The sequence below is a fragment of the Gambusia affinis genome, linkage group LG01, assembly GCF_019740435.1.
Source record: "Gambusia affinis linkage group LG01, SWU_Gaff_1.0, whole genome shotgun sequence".
Taxonomy (NCBI): Eukaryota; Metazoa; Chordata; class Actinopteri; order Cyprinodontiformes; family Poeciliidae; genus Gambusia; species Gambusia affinis.
The window spans coordinates 5659394-5676118 of NC_057868.1; the positions used below are offsets into that span (position 1 = coordinate 5659394).

Below are 16725 nucleotides of genomic sequence, written 5' to 3' on the forward strand. Positions count from 1 at the left end.
AGTGTGATGCAGCATAGGTGTACAAGGCTCTCACATATTGTCGAAAGTGTATGGAAATCTATACGACACTGCTAAAAATGTTGATTAGCGGCCCAGATTTTTATTTTGATGCATTCCTATTTAATAGGCTATAAAACTGTTGTTGGGCAGCAGCCTAATAAGCAACAACAGAATAGAACATAGCAATAAGAAGAATCATCTATCCTTCTGCATGTAGCAAGTGTGATTTGTGACATAAATGATTCTTAAAGAGTTAAAATTAATGAGATTAACTACAAGCCCTGAGAATGGGTAACAGGATGTCTGCTGATATTCAATTTCACATATCAGAATACATTATATGACATAAAACCTTTTACACTCAAAATTGAACATTGAATTTCATCTGCATGCCCCTACTGAAAAAAACTTCAAATCAAAGGTATTTTAAGTAGCATAGGAATGTTACCAAGCTTTGACCTTATCTATGTATTTAAATGAAATGATTAATAGACAGAACCATGGCCACTGTATTTGCAATAAAAAAGGAAAGTCCGATAGAACTCATCGGTGACAATACTAACACATTATAGCTACATATATGAAATACATTAAAAATTTTACATTTTATTTCATGTAAGAGTTCCATTTTAAACATTCTTCTGATGGCTGGTGGTGTCCATATAAGACATAGCTGGGAATGGTATGGCATTGATTGGCTGTTCTGGTAAGACTAAGTTGAGGCATGGCAAGTTTGAAATTTTGGGTCTGAGGCTTAGGAGGCAAATGTACTCGTTTTGCTTGTTACATGGATGGTTGGCCGGTCCGTCACCAGGGAAGACTGGATCTGGCGGCAGAACAAACGAGAGGGGAGAAGTGGCGTACGCAGCTCTCACGTCCAGAGAAGCACGCATTGGGGCACATCAAGTGTGGGTGAGCGCATACGTTTATGGAGAGGAGCACCAGGGGGGAGGGGATGTTTCGAGAGTTCATGCCTCCCTAGAAGAGAAGCCGTCTTAGGCTGCCACCGTGTAGCCCATATCAGAAACTGCCACCGCCAGTCTGAGTAAGGGGTGCATACATGTACCTACCTATATAAATAATCACTGAGAAAAAATATCTCCACACCATGATGCTTACAGACCAAAGAAAATAAAAATCTCAGAATAGCACCTTCTTCCATCTCCTTGTTTCAAGCTGCAAAGCTATAAGCAATGGCCACATGTCATCCCTCCACAAGGAGAGTGGCACATCAGGTCATTGTACAGAGCTCAACAAATAGTTGTTATATCAACCGGAGCTATTTACTTCTGCAAATTATTGTCCAGAGTGGCTCAGGTGGACAGTCATGTCTTGGCAGGCTGGCAGTCACTGTGCACCCTGATCTTTATGATACTTTTTGTTCACTAACAAACATCTGAGGCCTTCAGAGAGCGGCTCTATTCATATGGTTCAATCTCATACAGGTGAAATATCTTTACTAATTAGTTGACTTTGACAACTGGTTGAAGTGGATTTTACTTAGATATATCAGAATGAAAGGAGGTTAAGAAACACTTTTAAATATTTACAAATTGAAAAAGAAATTACATTTTTTTTTTAAAAATCACAAAAATACATGGAAGTGTGTTTATAGCATGAAAAATATTTGAATAAGTTCAAGGGGTATAAAGACATTTGCATTTGTAATGTGTCTGAATGCCATAGTGCCACATACCTTTGAGATGGTTTCAGTAGCGTTAGAAACATGCGCTGCGTGATTGAGTTGCTATAGGGGGTTTTCAAAAACTGTACTGCCACCTTCTGTCCGACGCCATAACATCATCATGTTCTAAAAGTGCTTCCTCTGTACAACACGTCAGTAAAGGGGCCACAATGTTGAGCTCCCAAAAAGTGAAATGAGCGGATTATTTGGAGATTCAGACTAAAAACAAATTTGCACATAGCAGATATCCTTAAGGAGGATTTAAGGATAGTTTAAGATTGTAAAGTATACAAAAACTTTAGGAGATATATTATTTTACGTGATCAAATTAATAATGAGAGAAAGGAATAGGAGTAGGCTACATTCCCAATTAGGAATGTGTAACTTATGTGTGACTTTGTCGAATACGAAGCAAATGTGTGACTATCTGCAGACTATTCCTTAATAACCGCAGAGAAAAACCTTTATTTTCATCGCTGCTGTTGCTATTGGTCTTGTCCTTCATTGGATCAGGTTGACATATGTCAGCTGTAACGTTTCTGGCTCTATCCGATGAGAAACAACGCTGTGGATGTCAAGCGGCATCATATTACGTTCAGCGGTCTTCTGTCAGTGATAGAGTATCCTGGGGGTTGTAGTCCGGACTCTCGTCACCTTCCATAATTCCAGCTGTTTGACGAACAACAGCTCCCACAATCCCACGGTGAATCTTGACGCCGTCGTGCTCATGTTTGGCTTTGTTGTTGTTGGATTTTGTTTTTGTTTTTTTTGTAATTGTTTCGGGTTACTGTAGAAGCTGTGTCCCAGCAGCATAAGCCACAGCTGTCCTGAATATGTTTCCGTGGTTTTACTGAGGACTACAGACCCTCTGAATCGCACGCGGGAGCCTTGTTCAGCCCGTTCAGAGAGAGTGTCGGGATTTAAAGGTAAGAGTCACTTCATGGAGGACTCGAGATAAAATGTGCGCAGATGTTTTTTCTTTAGTTAACAAAGCCTGATATTGTCCCCGCTCTGTTCACACTTACATCAGTGAATCAAAACAAACAATAATCAGCAATAAAAACATAAATTCATAATTAAATATCCTGCGCTGTATGTTTTTTTTTTAATTAATAAACTTGCATCGAGGTGTCTGGCACAGTGTTTCACCGACATGCGCTGTTTTTTGCAGGGCCTCAAGCCTCCTGCCTGTGTAATATGAACCCTCGGAAAGTGGCTGTAAATTTCCACCTCAAATCTGTGATTATTGGCTGCATCGACAGCTAATACATATTTTTGTATGCTTTTCAAAATAGAAAACTGTAGACATTTTAGAACTTTAAAGTTCCATCTATGATGCTTTACAGTTTTACAGCATATTAAGAGTTTGTTGTTGTTCTTCTGTTGCTACAAGCAGAAGAAGAAGCACGGTCTGTTGTTTTCTGTGGCCCCGCTGGAAAATACATCTGCCTTTGTCATGGCAATGCAGAGCTGTTACAGTGCCTTTCAAAGTTTTTGTCCCTCTTGAACTCTTTCATATTTTCTCACGTTACATTTATAATTTATGAAGTGCAATATATCAAAACAAAGGATACTGCAATTGGAAACATACCTTAATGACATGCTGTTATCCAAAACATCAATTTGGAGTTCTTTCCTCAGGATTAAATTCCTTTAGTCTGCTAGAACATAGACATTTATTTTGATACTCAAGGTAGGAGAAATAAGAACCAATTTCTTTCTAGCCATTACATTTCAAACTTCAAAAACTAAAATGCAGAATTTCCAGAATGTCATGAATATGATCTTTTCACTACAATTATTTTAAGTGTACCGTCCATGCTCACATTGTGTGATGTATTGATTGAACATCACACAAAAAGAAACTTCCTCCAAGAGTCTGCATCTAGAACTACCAAACAAAAATAAAGTCATTTTGTTCATGGAGTCCCAGGAGAACGATCACATTTTTCTGTTCTTGCAAAATATGTTTAGACTCTTGACCTTGCTTTCCTACTAGAAAGACAGCTCTGACCTCTGACCCAGGCTCACCCCTTTTGCATGCTCTAACAGGGTTTCCTTCAGGACTGACCTACATTTGGCTTTACCTATCTTCTCATTAACTCTGATCAACGTTCTTGTCCCTGCTGCCTGGAAAGTAAACCCACAGCCTGATGCTGCCACCACCATCTTTCACCTAGTTTTTTTTCCCCCAGACATACTATTTGGCTTGTTAGCCAAAAGGTTCAGCGCAGATTTGAATAATGTCTTTCTGCCTACAGCTCTTCACCTTAGGCCAGATTTGTGAAGCACATGGCTAATAACATCTGTATGTGGATTTTCAGACGTATAGTGTGCTCATCCAACACATTTTGGGTTTTTAATTGTGAAGGATTTTGAAAATCACCCCACCTTTTTCCATTCCACTTGACAATTATTAACTATTTTGTATTGGTCTATAACACAAAAGTACAATTAAAATAGACTGAAGTGTGTAAAAGTCCCAAGGGCATGAATATTTCTCCAAGGCACTGTAGCTGCTTCTGTACCTAGAAGAGACTGTAGTACATTAAAGATGCAGGCAGGATTGCTCAATTTATTTTAACTGGTGTTGAATCTGAGCCCCAGACACTTTTAACTGCCTGTTTACATGTAATGGAGTACAATAACAAATGATTTTCTTTTTTACGACGACCAAAATAGCCTCGGCAACACACTTCTAACATGTCATGTTGCTCAAAGTCTGTCCTGTCATAGAGGCTTATCTCTGGTGTCCTTTTCTCAAGTGCAGCCTCAGTCAGGCTATCTTCTTACACCAAATAAATATTCAGAGGCTTCTGCTTGCTCAGGTTTGCTCACCAGCTCATTTATTTCTTTTAGGTGTAAAGTAGCCTGTCATTGTGTTGTGTTGCCATGGACAAGGCTTGGCGCGTGGAGTTTCGAAACGTGGGCTGCGCCTACTTCCCTCAGAGCAGAGTCGACTGCCACTACACACTGAGCTCGCATCACAGCTGGGTCAGCAGTGACTGGATTGGGCTCTTTAAGGTATCGCTCCCCTGACAGTAATCATAAAAACAAACAGAGATGGGTTAAGAAAGTCTGAGAAAGTGTATTATTTCGTGGTCTGACCTATTTCCAGGTCTGAATCTTTTTCCTGTGATCAAACAGAGAAAATTGGATTTCCTAATTGAAAAAAATAAGTGGTTTAAAAAAACCGTAGTATTTTCACTGGGTCGCATTTTTAATGTTTAATCCCTATGTTGGTTTTTACCTATTTGGACCCCACAGGTATTCCCATTCTCATTGAAGCTCAATACATAGGCCTGTGTCCTTGAGATGACAAATCAGGTTTCATAAATATTGTTCTGAATCGTGATGAGCCAGCTACTAGTATAAAAGATTTATCAAGCTTTAAAAGTTATGGTTTAAAAACTTCGATCATACTGCTCATGTGTAGTATAGTCCTTTAATTAACTAGATAGTTTTAGCATGTTCTACCCTCCATGTATTACTTTGTAAACAGTAGAATTAAAAAAGGCAGAATATTTTATGCACTAAGCATCTTTTCAAGCTAGAATTTTCTCAGATCTACTAAAAACAGAAAAGAATAACTGAAGTTGTATACAGAATCTGTTTTAGTGATTTTTAATCTTTTGAATCACTTTGTTTTGCAGGGTTGCATAAAAAGCCCTATTGTGAATACAAAGAAAACTACTTTTGTATCTCTTTTGACTCCCCAAAAAGAGTGTTGCTAATTATCATTGAAACCCAACAACAACAACCTTTTTTTTGTTCTTTTTTCTTAAAGTGACGGTAAGACACACTTTACATTAAAATGGGGGGGAAAACAAGGAGCAAAAACATCTTAAAGAGTTTGACGCACCTTACAAATAAAGCTTGATTGAATTATTTTAATTACTTTAACAGCAGAATAAAACAATTCTTCCTTTCCAAGTCCTGTAGTATATTTTTATATTTAAGTTCTTGTACAAACATATATATTTTTGGTTAAGGTTGTCTCAACTTGAGACAGCCTTTTCTGGAAATTACCAATAAATATTTTCAGTTAGGTTTCAAAAAGGAATTCAAATGTAAGAATGTAAGCCTGGGTAAAAAAAAAATCCATGAACCTGGACTTGGATCAAAGCCTGCATTTATTTTTATTAACTGCATGACTCTGTGCGTGTATGTGTGTGCGTTTATGTGTTGTGAATGGAACACAACTTTTAGTGTTGTGTTTTCTGTCTTGTTTTATTGTTGTTTTGTGTATTCATTTTTTGTGACCTGTCAGAGGACTACAGATGCAAATTAGCTTTTGCTCTAATCTGGTGCAGCACATCTAATGGTGACATTTATGTTTCAGTTGTACATTGTTTCTTTGGAAATAAATTTCATTATAATTACAGTAGGAACAACAATATGTGCATGTTGTGCTCCTCAGGTCGGATGGTCGTCAATGAAGGACTATGAAACCTTCGTTTGGGCTCTGGCCCCAGCCGATTATCAAGAGGGCACAGAGGTCAACTGCTGCGTGCACTTCCAGGGTACTCATGTCTGTGTATTTATTGTTCATAGTTTCAGTGAATCTCTACTAGGACAGCAGATCAGCACATAAAACCTTCAGCAGGAGATTGTTATTTCTATAAAATGCCTGTCATCGTTGCAAATCTTGTGTTTTATAGGCGACGATGTTTGTTTCTGACTTAAAAGAGAATTTTTCCAGAATAATAACAATAAGGGAAAAAAAAAAAACACATCCTGTGCAGAAGACAAATATCCTGCCTTGCTTTGTCTCCGGCACAGAAAGCCTCTGTCATGGCGTGAATTCATTTCTGTACTAAGCAGGGGTTTGAGTAATGAGAACGACAAAAAACAATAGCTTAAAGCCTCCTCTGGTGACTGCTGCTGCTGTTGCTGCTGCTGCTCGCTGGAGAATACACTGTTCACTTTGTGCTCTGTGTCGGAAGAAACCAATCAGGGCGGTTCTCTGTGAGGCGCATGCATGGAGCAGGTATGGGTCAGAGCTAATGTGCAGACTTCAATGTGCAGTCTTCTTCTCATTCCTAATGAGAAGAAGAGAGCAAATAAAGAAAGACTTCATGTCAACGGCTGTGATTTAAAAAGATGATTGCTTCTATGAGCAATGTGCAATAATGCACATTGCTCATAAACTTAGGTGATGAATCATTCAAGTCTGTTCTTTAGCATATAATTTAAAAAGCTGTCATTTTGAACAAATTATTGTAAAATTATAGCATTATTTTATTTTTTTTAAAACAAAGTAGTTCTCAGCATGGGCGTCGTTAGACCTGGCCTCCAGGGCTGAAGCTCTAGATATATATATTTTAATAACCCCAGCTCTTATAAAGGAAGACATGTAAGATGGGTTGGAGGATATTCTTTAAATGTGACTCTTTTTAAAAAAAAAATCTTTTTATCATGTTATGATGTTATTCCCTTCACAAACATAACTGGAGTGTTGCTTTGATTCTTTGACGCATGTTTAAGAAATCCTTGAATCTCCTGTGACAGTCATTCATGGCTGCCTAAAAGCTTGTTCTGACAAAGACCCGCCTACTTCCACACAGCTCCTCCTTGGAGCTGCAGTTTCCAGCCGAACTTCCACCTCCCAATGCCTTCCCCTCTTAGCTCCTCCAGACTAGCAGCAGCAGCAATTAGCATACAGCTGGTGGAACTGTGTGTCTCCTGAGTTTATCATATGAACTGCTTCTCAGTTCAGTGCTCCTAAAAACAGCACTGTTGGAGTAGGGCTGGTGGCGGTTAGGACTCTGATCACCAACAGCAAGCAGAGAATCGAGCAGGGGTCTGAACTGGCAACCCACCAGTTACAGGACGAATTCTTACCTCTTGAGCCACAGTTGTAAATAAAGTATTGCAGTCTTTCTCTGATAATCGCTAGCTTGTTAAAGAAGACTTTGTTTCATCACTTTCAGCCTCCTACCTGCCCAAGCCCAGCTCCCAGGAGTATGAGTTCGTATATGTTGATGCTAAGGGGGAAGTGTGCTCCCGCAGCTCAACATTCACTTTCTGTGCACCGAAGCCTCTGGAAGACCTGGTGACCCTGGAGGACGAATCCCACGGTGAGGACGGAGGCACAGACATGCTGCTGGTAATACCCAGGGCCGAACTGCTGCAGGTGAGTCTGAGCAGGGCAACGACAATAAATAACATCGACGAGGCTCTGGGTTAGCGTACGCTTTTTAGAGCTGCATAATTAATGTGTAGATAAAGGACATCCGTAGACATAGCCCGGGTTTCTCCCTGTCTCTTCTCAAGAGTCGACTACAGGAGTGTCTGCAGGAGCGCGCTGAGCTGCTGCGTGAGCAGGAGGCGGCCAAAAAGCAAAGGGAGCGAGACAGGGAGGACTTCAAGAGGGAGAAGCAGCAATGGGACAGACAGCGCAGAGGGTTGGAGCGTGAGGTCAGCCGGCTGAAGGAGGAGCTGGTGCAGAGTGATCAGAAGATTGAGGAGATGGAGATGAAGCAGAAGGTGGTGCATTAACCTTGATGGTCTACTCTCTTATTGTCCTACATTTGTGTTTAAGATGATGTTCAATTCATTTTCCTCACCAGATGCTTAGAGATCTTCAAAGCCTGACTTGAATTCTGGTATTTCAGGATGAAACGGCTTTACGAGATTGTTTAGCCCAGGAGAAAGCTGCTTTAATGGAGGTCAAGGCAGCAAAAGAGCAGCTAATCAGAGAGCTTGAAGAAGACATCAAAACTCTGACACAAAGAGCCGTGGAAAGAGAGACAGAATTGGAGAGGTTTGACTTTTTTTCTGTTGTTTTTTTTTTTTTGGAGGGGTATCATAAATAGTTTTCACTACACAAAGCCAAAAATCTGTATTTACAGAATGAAAGACAGAGCCAAGAGGGCAATTGCCTTGAGAAAAGAGGAGGAGACTGAAAAAAAAGGCCTGCAGGTATTTTCCTCTTAAACCAATTCAGTGGTGAGAGTAAACTGGCTTCTCTGTTGGTCTTTACTTTGATTTCTTCAATTTGGCCTGTTTGTTAGAACAAGCTGGATCAGACTGAAGCTGAGCTCAGGAGTTTGTCTAAAGAGTTCCAGGTTCTCAGGAACTCCCTGGCCCAGAGAGACACCAGCGTCCTGCAGCTCCAGAACACCATCACCACCCTCACACAGAAACTCACCACTGCCCACAGGAAGGAGGTCAGACATTTGAAGGAATAAACATATTAACCTTTTCACATTTGCAAAAGTTCGTACGCTGTCAGGAAAAATTAGGAATTAGATTTGAGTCTCTTCCAAGTCTAAGTACCAAACAGATTATTTCAAGACTTTATTCCTTATCTTATTGCGTACATTCATCCATTTTTAATTTATTTGTCGTTTTTCTGCTTATCAGCGCATTTGTCAATCTATTTATCCATCTGTCAGACTTTCCATTTGTCTGTTCATTTACCTGTCTGTTCATCTATCCACGTCTTTACAATCTGTTTTTTTGTTTTTGCTTTCATATTTGTGTATGCAGAAATGTCTGCCATAACCTGGTAGTGAGCTTTTAACATTTATTTTAATGATGGATAAAGAAAGAGTTTGAAAAAAAAAATGCCATTTCCACCTGAAAAACCCAACACAAGGTGAAAGAGAAAATGTCTCTTTGCTCTGGTTTAAATTTTAAAATTGTGTCTTTGCATTCAGATTTCTAACGCCACTCTTGTTGATGCTTAAAATGAAAATAACCTGCCTTTTTTTTTTTTTTTTTTTTTTTATAAAACCAGCACCAGTATCTCAAATTACTTTCTGTTTTGCCACGACGGTAACCAGACGTGTCCTTTTTGGCTCGCTTTGTCAACAGACTGAAAGTGAAGCATCGCTGAAGGAGATGCGGAGCCTGCGTGAGCGACTTCACATGAGCGAACGCACCGTTGAGGGCCTGAAGAGCGATCTAAGCTCGCTGGCAGCCCAAAAGGACCATGTGCAGGCCGAACTGCACCAGGCTCGAGTGCAGGCTGCCCAACTCACCATTCAGCTTGCAGATGCCAGCATGGCCTTGAGAGAAGGAAGAGCCAATTGGGCTCAAGATAGGCAGAGTCTGCAGAACGCTGTGGAGGTAATAGATTTTCTCCAATTATGGAGTCTGTGGTTGACTCAGGACATTGCTGTTATTAAAGGACTCTGATTTGGGAAAGCATTTCATACGTTGTGTGAAATGTGTGTCACATCCACAGTTGGACCAGGAACACTTGGAGAGACTCAATGCAGAGCTGCAGAAGGTGCAAGAGAGGCTGCGGGAGGAGACGATGGAGAGGGTGAAGCTGGAGGTTGAGCTTGGTAGAGAAAAAGATTGCAACCGGGTGAGTGAGCGAGAGAGAGAGACAGTATTTTCTTTCAGTGTAGCAAGCACCTTGTGATAAAAAGTCCTTTCAGTCAAGACACAAAGAGGAGGTGTGTCAAAGGGGAAAAAAATAAAAAAAATTGTCATGTGAACTGCGTAGCCAGTTAACTTGTTCATACCCCATTTGTTGCTTTATGAAGTAAATGATTCTGAGATATTCAATGCTGTTTTCTTTTTTGTTTGTTTGTTTGTTTGTTTTACGGTGACCGGCCCACAGGTTCAGCTGAGTGAAACACGAAGGGAGCTGCAGGAGTTGAAAGCCAGCCAGAAGGTTGCACAGAAAGAGAAAGAGCAGCTGCGAGCAGAGAAACAGGTCGGGAGCAGAGGAGTTTCTTCTAATTGACATGTGTTTGAATATCACGATTCCTATAATAACAATGATTAAAACATTTAGCATGCTTCCTGTGTCGTATAACTTGGGTTTTATAACAGATTCATACTGGCGCAACAAGAATGTCGGGATCTTGCATATCCCAGGTGTTGGGGATCTTCTGTGTTGTTGTCTTCATGTTATTGTGCTATATAAATAGTTTATAGTGCAATATAAAATGCTGGTTTTCAGGTCAGTCAGTGCTGCGGCTGTTAATGTGTCTGCAGTTTTTGTTGGCTAACCAGCTTCGCGTTTGCCAGCTGCAGAGTCGTTTAACAATCGCAGTTGTATGTGTTGCTCCAATCAAAGTGCATAAAAAAACAAACATTTTGATATTTAGTGCATCAGAGGAGTTCTATTTATATTAAATGATGTGTTTCGGGTTTTGTTTTTTTTGGTGTGTTTATTGCGCAACATTTTCACGTGACTTTGGTTTGACGATGCCCGATATCATCCCAGATATAAGGGGATTGCGGATGGAGCCCTGCTTGAGCTTGTGATGTGATCCATGTGATTTCTGCCACAGGAGTTGATGGAGTACATCTGTCAGCTGGAGCAGAAGACGGGAATAGTGACCACTGCCAGGTGGGACGCGGCTCCAATTGCCTCTACAGGTAAATTGAGCTGCACATCAATCTACTGTGTGCCCTGCAGATGTGAACAATAAAAGTGTCATCTGCTATCAGAGAGGAGGAGCACTAAATATCACTCGACGTGGCTTCTGTTGCGTGTGATGAGAGCGGTTCTGTGAGCGGGAACGTGACCTCCTTCTCTTTACCAACTAATCTTCCTGGCAGGCCGTCCTGAGACTGCGCTGTCCGACTCTGAGGATGAGAGCCCAGAGGCTTTGCAGGTCCTCCATCCGCCAAGATCTCTGGGCCACTACAGCCTTTGCGAGCAGGGCCAGCCGGACTCCCTGCTGCTCTCTACCCCCGCTGTCGCCCCACGGGACACCGACAGGATCGCTGTGGTCATCAACCAGCCCGCCCCGCTCTCTCTGCCGCACCAGGCCAACGCCGACACTTTGCCTCACAGCTCTGATTCGGTGAGACGCGCTATCAGAGCCGCTCGCTGTCACCACGGTGTAATTATATGTGATAGTGAAAATGAGCTATGGCTTCCAACTAATAGCCATGCACACCAGTTAAATGTGGGCAGTGGGTCGTTTGATATAGACATTATCTCATGGAAGCAATTAGGCTGCTAGTTGGCAAGTTATTCGACTGTAATAGGTGCTGGAGAGATATGAGTTAACTGCCTGACTCCTGTTCTATGTGTGTGTGTGTTTGTGTGTGTGTGTTTGTGTGTGTGCTTTACACCGGCATTTAGGAGGAGGAATCTGATCCAGTCCTGCAGGGAAGCAAAAACTCTGAAGAGGAAACGGCACTTCTGTTGGCTGAGTACAAGGACGCATTTCTCAGGTAGCAAATACTCATGACCTACACACAGAACATGATGTAGTAAATAAAGAACTCTCTTTGAATCATTTTCATTTCAGTGCCCAAGCAATTACATAAAAAATATACATACTTTTTGTATTGTAAATCCGTTACCTAAATCACGGTGTTGTCATTAGCTACAGTTCAGCCCAAAATGGGTTAAGCTTACCCACGTGTTTCTGCTGATTGTAAGTCATATTAACCACTTGGAGTGGCCAAATCACATTACCAACTTTATTGTGATTAGGGTGGACGGCACCAGGCCTTCCAGCCCCAATGACTCACTCATTGCCAAAATAATCATAATACCGCACTCAAAGCATGCCAATTCTGGAAAAGGTTTGATTGCTGTAATGTCGATAAAGACTTTGCCATTGATTATTTAGAAGGGTAAAAAGATTTTTTGATATTCCATATTATAATAAAACATAATTAAAATCGGGTAAGTAATTAAAATACATATATACTCCTTTTAGATTGTTTTATTACTTTTTTAGGTATACTTGTGTCATTTTTTATTCAGAAACAAACTTTCTGAATCAAACAAAAGTTAGATTTTGGATAATACTTATTATAATACTTACATTATTATCAAACTTTTTTGATAATAATGATCATAATTATTATCATTATTATGAATTATCATCCATAATTATCATAATTCTGAATGGTAAGTATGAATTATCATCCATAATTTTTGAATTATTCAAAAAAGTAAGGTCCAAGGAAGCATGAGGATACCCTTCTGTCATGCACACTGCTTTTAATAAACTCCAGTAGCGTCTTTATGTGGTTTGTGCCAGCAGGACAACTCTGTAAATCAGCTTCCTTTATACGTAAACCTTAATAAGAAATATCATATTTTGACCTGAGAAGCAGAGGGTGAAAGCATAAAATGTTTCCAGATCAATGCGCACGTTAATTGTGCTGATTAAACGCACAGCACGCGGCTAAACGCTGTCCGTCACTTTGCGGCTCTGTCCTCGCAGAGGACCGGTTGCATGTGGATTTCAGAGCTTGCGAATGCACACATGCATATATGCAAGTGGTTATTTATGGCGACGGGGGAGCTGTGGCCTGGAGATGGAAGCTTTGAATATGTGGTCATAAATGAAGTTGAGTCAGGGTGAAGCGGGGGAAACTGTCTGAGACAGAGGTGAGGCGCTGGAGGGGAGGCAGGATGGGAGGACGAGGGGACAGAGAATGTGACAGGAAGCTGTAGCAATGATTTACCTGAGGGGTGTACCTCAGTCACGGGCCAATTTTCAGCATCGTTAAGGCTCTCGTTCTCCCACTCAGCCGCTCCTGCGCTCTGGCCTCCGCTTTCGACCGCAATGTGTGTCTTCCCCCTCCCCTCTCCACCCCCCACCACCCCCGTTTGTAACACAAACACACACTTATTCACACTCATGTCTTGTGTCTTCCTGCAGCGACCTGGCAGACACCTCGCTATGGTGACAGGCGGACATCCAGCCAAGACAACAGCGAGCGTTCACAAAGCAGGAAGGGACTTTGTTTTCCAGCTGCGTCGACTAACAAGCACATAAACAGCACATTATAAACGCAGGACACAATGTTATATGCAATTACTCTGTATCTGCCACCAACCTTGTTTCCCCCTGTTACCCCCCTCCACCCCCATCACCCCATCCTGTAGACTGTTGTGTTATTGCCTCAGCCGTGCCAACAGTGGCAGGTCAACGCCGTGTTTATGACTCGCTGAAGACCGTTGCTCAGCGTGAAGCTGCAGGAATTTTTGGGGCCTGGCATTTGAGAGTTCGCAGGCGGGTAGCAGAATGATTTCCTTTGAATCATTGCGGCGTCGAGAGCTTTACGACGGATGTAATGTCGTTTTTATGGCAATTGTGATTAGGAGTCACGGCGGGCTCTGTAATTATGATGTTTTGTGTAGACTCGGCTCTGCGGGAAATCGTGGCAAAGCTCCGTTCCAGCGTTAAATCCTCCGCCTTTGGTTTGGACACTTTTCATGGCAGCATAAAGATACTCCACAGCGCCGTTGATGAGGGGAAAAAAGAAAAAAAATTATGGCAATAATGTAGGCTTATAACGTCATATTTCTCCTCCCTTTATTCAGACCTAAAATTTGATATGCACTTTTTATAGCGCAAAATCCCAGATGATTCATGCAGATACAGATAGGGTGGTTTAGGCTTTCTTATATGGACAGTGTTTAGAATAAGTAAGCTTATTAATGGCTGCTAAGGATAGACGCACCAAGCAGTTTTCTACATGTCATTGTAAAACTCACATGCTTTTTAGATCAGCTTAAATCCTTTTTTAGTGATTAACAAACTACAATTTTGCTTTCGTAATCACAAAAGATGCTTGGTTGTTGTGTTGAGATCTTGTTCTTATAGCTTAATATACAGTCATCCACTTCCAAATTTGTGCCTAAAATACTAAACTTACTGTCAGCGTTAGGTGTTTCCTCCTACCTTTATACTGCCTAATAAAGAAAACTGCTGCCTCCCTTTTTAATCAATATTGTATGCATTTTTCATGGTTTGCTGTTTTAAAATTAACTTGAGTTATGCTGCGAGTAAACCATATTCAGCTTTAGAAGCCACCGAGTTCATGCAGTGTAGCATAAAACAAACTTTCCGAGCTTGCCTAAGAAATTTGCTAACTTGACGCTTGATTTTTATCTGCTGTATTTGCACCCTCTTTTTACTCTGGAGGAGTTTATAGGTGAGATGTTGATACATGGAGACTCTGTATGTTTGGCGTGTGTTTTTCATGATTTTACAGAATCTAAAATTGTGTGTTGTGAGCATATTTTGTCTACATTTCGGGGTTTTTACTGAAAATTTGAGCAAATAGAACAGAAGATTTGGGTGTTGAGGGTTTAACCGTCGATAAACATCGGTGCTAATCAAAGGGAATGACACCTGCTGATTATGCTTAAGTCACAGTGTTTTGCAAAAATATTCATAGCCATATATGGTTTTACAAACTTGTTACAAATGGAGATTTTAAAGATTGCAGTGTTGTTGTTTTTTTTTTTATTTACCCCTAAAAAAACTGAAAGAGTAACCAGTTGCTTTCAGAAGTCAACCTCAGTATAAATACAGCTTTCCTGTAAAGGTCTCAGAGGTTTTCTATATATGTATTCATGTCCCAATCAAGTCCAGATCTAAATCTCTATGTGACATTGAAATGCAGTTGGTTGCACTCAATATAAGCTGGGAGTATCAGAGAAAGTGGAGGTGAATGTAGCTTGTTCTGCCCTACCACATAAAAATGCAACAAAATACATTAAAGTTAGTAATTGTAACAGGACAGTAGAAAAGTTCAGTGAGTTATAAATACTTTTGGAAGGCGCTGTAGTTGTTAAATAATACTAAAAACTTTAATGCGCAGAGGACTATTACTGTCAGAGAAGAAATGGTCTGTTAATACCATCTTTTGTCATTGTGGCGTTGAGCAGCATTTATCCAGTTAAGCGTACAAAGGAGTTTAAACCATTTAAAGTTTGCTGTTTATCTCAGATCAAAGCACACAAAATCCGTTTTCCTTGTTTGTGCTTGAAGGGTCGTGTCTTGATGAAGTTTTACGTCTGTTTTCAACCACTCAGAGCCCTCTGCACCAGAGATTAGCTCCAGTGGCTATTTTTTTTTTTTTTTTTTTTTTGTCCTTTTGAAGTGTTGTGTGTGAAGGTTACCCTACATGTACGCCATTGTGTGTTTCTGTTTTCCCGGCCGTTTTGTCCTGTGTTGGGCTATAATAAAATTTGTTAATAATTAGGGCGTGTATGACTTTTCTTTTCCCCTCCTCCTGGACAAAGATTATCCTGATATTTTGATCCTCACATGACATTTCACTGGTAATTAACTATCCAATTTCTTTGCACACAGTATATAGCCCTATTCCCCTTTTGGTTAATTGCCTGTTTCGTGTACATTTCTCATTGTGGATTTCCTCTCCTTTCATCCTTGGCTCCCCTCAGGGCTGGCCTCGTCATCATCTTCCTCATTGTGCCTTCCCGCTTCTCTGCCAGCTTCCTGCTCTCTGTTTTTAAGGTCTCCTCCTAGCCCCCCTCCCTCCTACGCGGCCTCCATCTTAAGTCTGGGGTGACGATAGCTAATTATAAAATCAATGATGCTGGGCTGCCTAGTTTACAGCCCCCTCTAAAGCCTTAACTGGGAAATCACTGTGGGATTGATGACTCCCTCACTCTTTATCTCTTTTAATTAGAAATGTAAAAGATATGAAGACCCAGAGGCTAGAACACATCTCCTAGTTTTTATGACCCTCGACACCTCCATGTCCAGTGCTCGGTACCCTTCCCCAAATTTCCCCCCGCCAATCTCCTGCTCTTCACCTTTTCTCCTCCCTTCCCTTATTTGTTTCCCCTGCCTCTCTCTTGGCACACCCTCTGCTCTCACCTAAGTTTACCTTTTGTTTTTGTGTTTTTTTCCATCGCCTAGTAAGTCTACCTTACTGCTCATAAGGGGAGGGAGGTGGTGTTAAATTTATGGCTCTTCCACTTGAAAATGTCTCTCACCTTCTCTTTACCTCTTCTTTCTCCTCGATTGATTTCCAGCTCCCTGCGGATTCTCTGCATTAGTGACAAATATGGAGCTCGTCTCATTTAGTCAGTTTTGACCCAAGAAGGATTCAAATGGTAAAATATGTGCTATTTCACAATTCAGCCCTACCCCTAACTTAAAGCATTGTGTATATAGGAAAGATACAGAGAGGCATACAAACTGTGTAAATGCTTAGAGCCGCCGCAGGACTGTAGGCCAAGGTAAATTAAATTCACACAGGACAGGTTTACAGATATATTTAAAGCAAAATGAAGGTGAAAGAGCTCGACTGCTGCTGCAGCCTGAATATGTCAGACTTAC

The 16725-nt window shown here is 41.0% G+C and overlaps 1 protein-coding gene across 1 annotated transcript; it reads left to right on the top strand.

The window, feature by feature from the left end:
- Positions 1 to 2364: 2364 nt before the first annotated feature.
- On the top strand, positions 2365 to 15618 carry calcoco1a (calcium binding and coiled-coil domain 1a). Its single transcript, XM_044111881.1, has 15 exons — positions 2365 to 2610; positions 4544 to 4708; positions 6105 to 6207; positions 7618 to 7820; positions 7961 to 8173; positions 8302 to 8450; positions 8539 to 8608; positions 8701 to 8856; positions 9506 to 9760; positions 9879 to 10004; positions 10263 to 10358; positions 10942 to 11029; positions 11213 to 11460; positions 11745 to 11836; positions 13285 to 15618. Exons 2-15 carry the CDS (start codon positions 4577 to 4579, stop codon positions 13310 to 13312), a joined length of 1959 nt encoding a protein of 652 aa, XP_043967816.1. The 5' UTR covers positions 2365 to 2610; positions 4544 to 4576; the 3' UTR covers positions 13313 to 15618.
- Positions 15619 to 16725: the final 1107 nt, after the last annotated feature.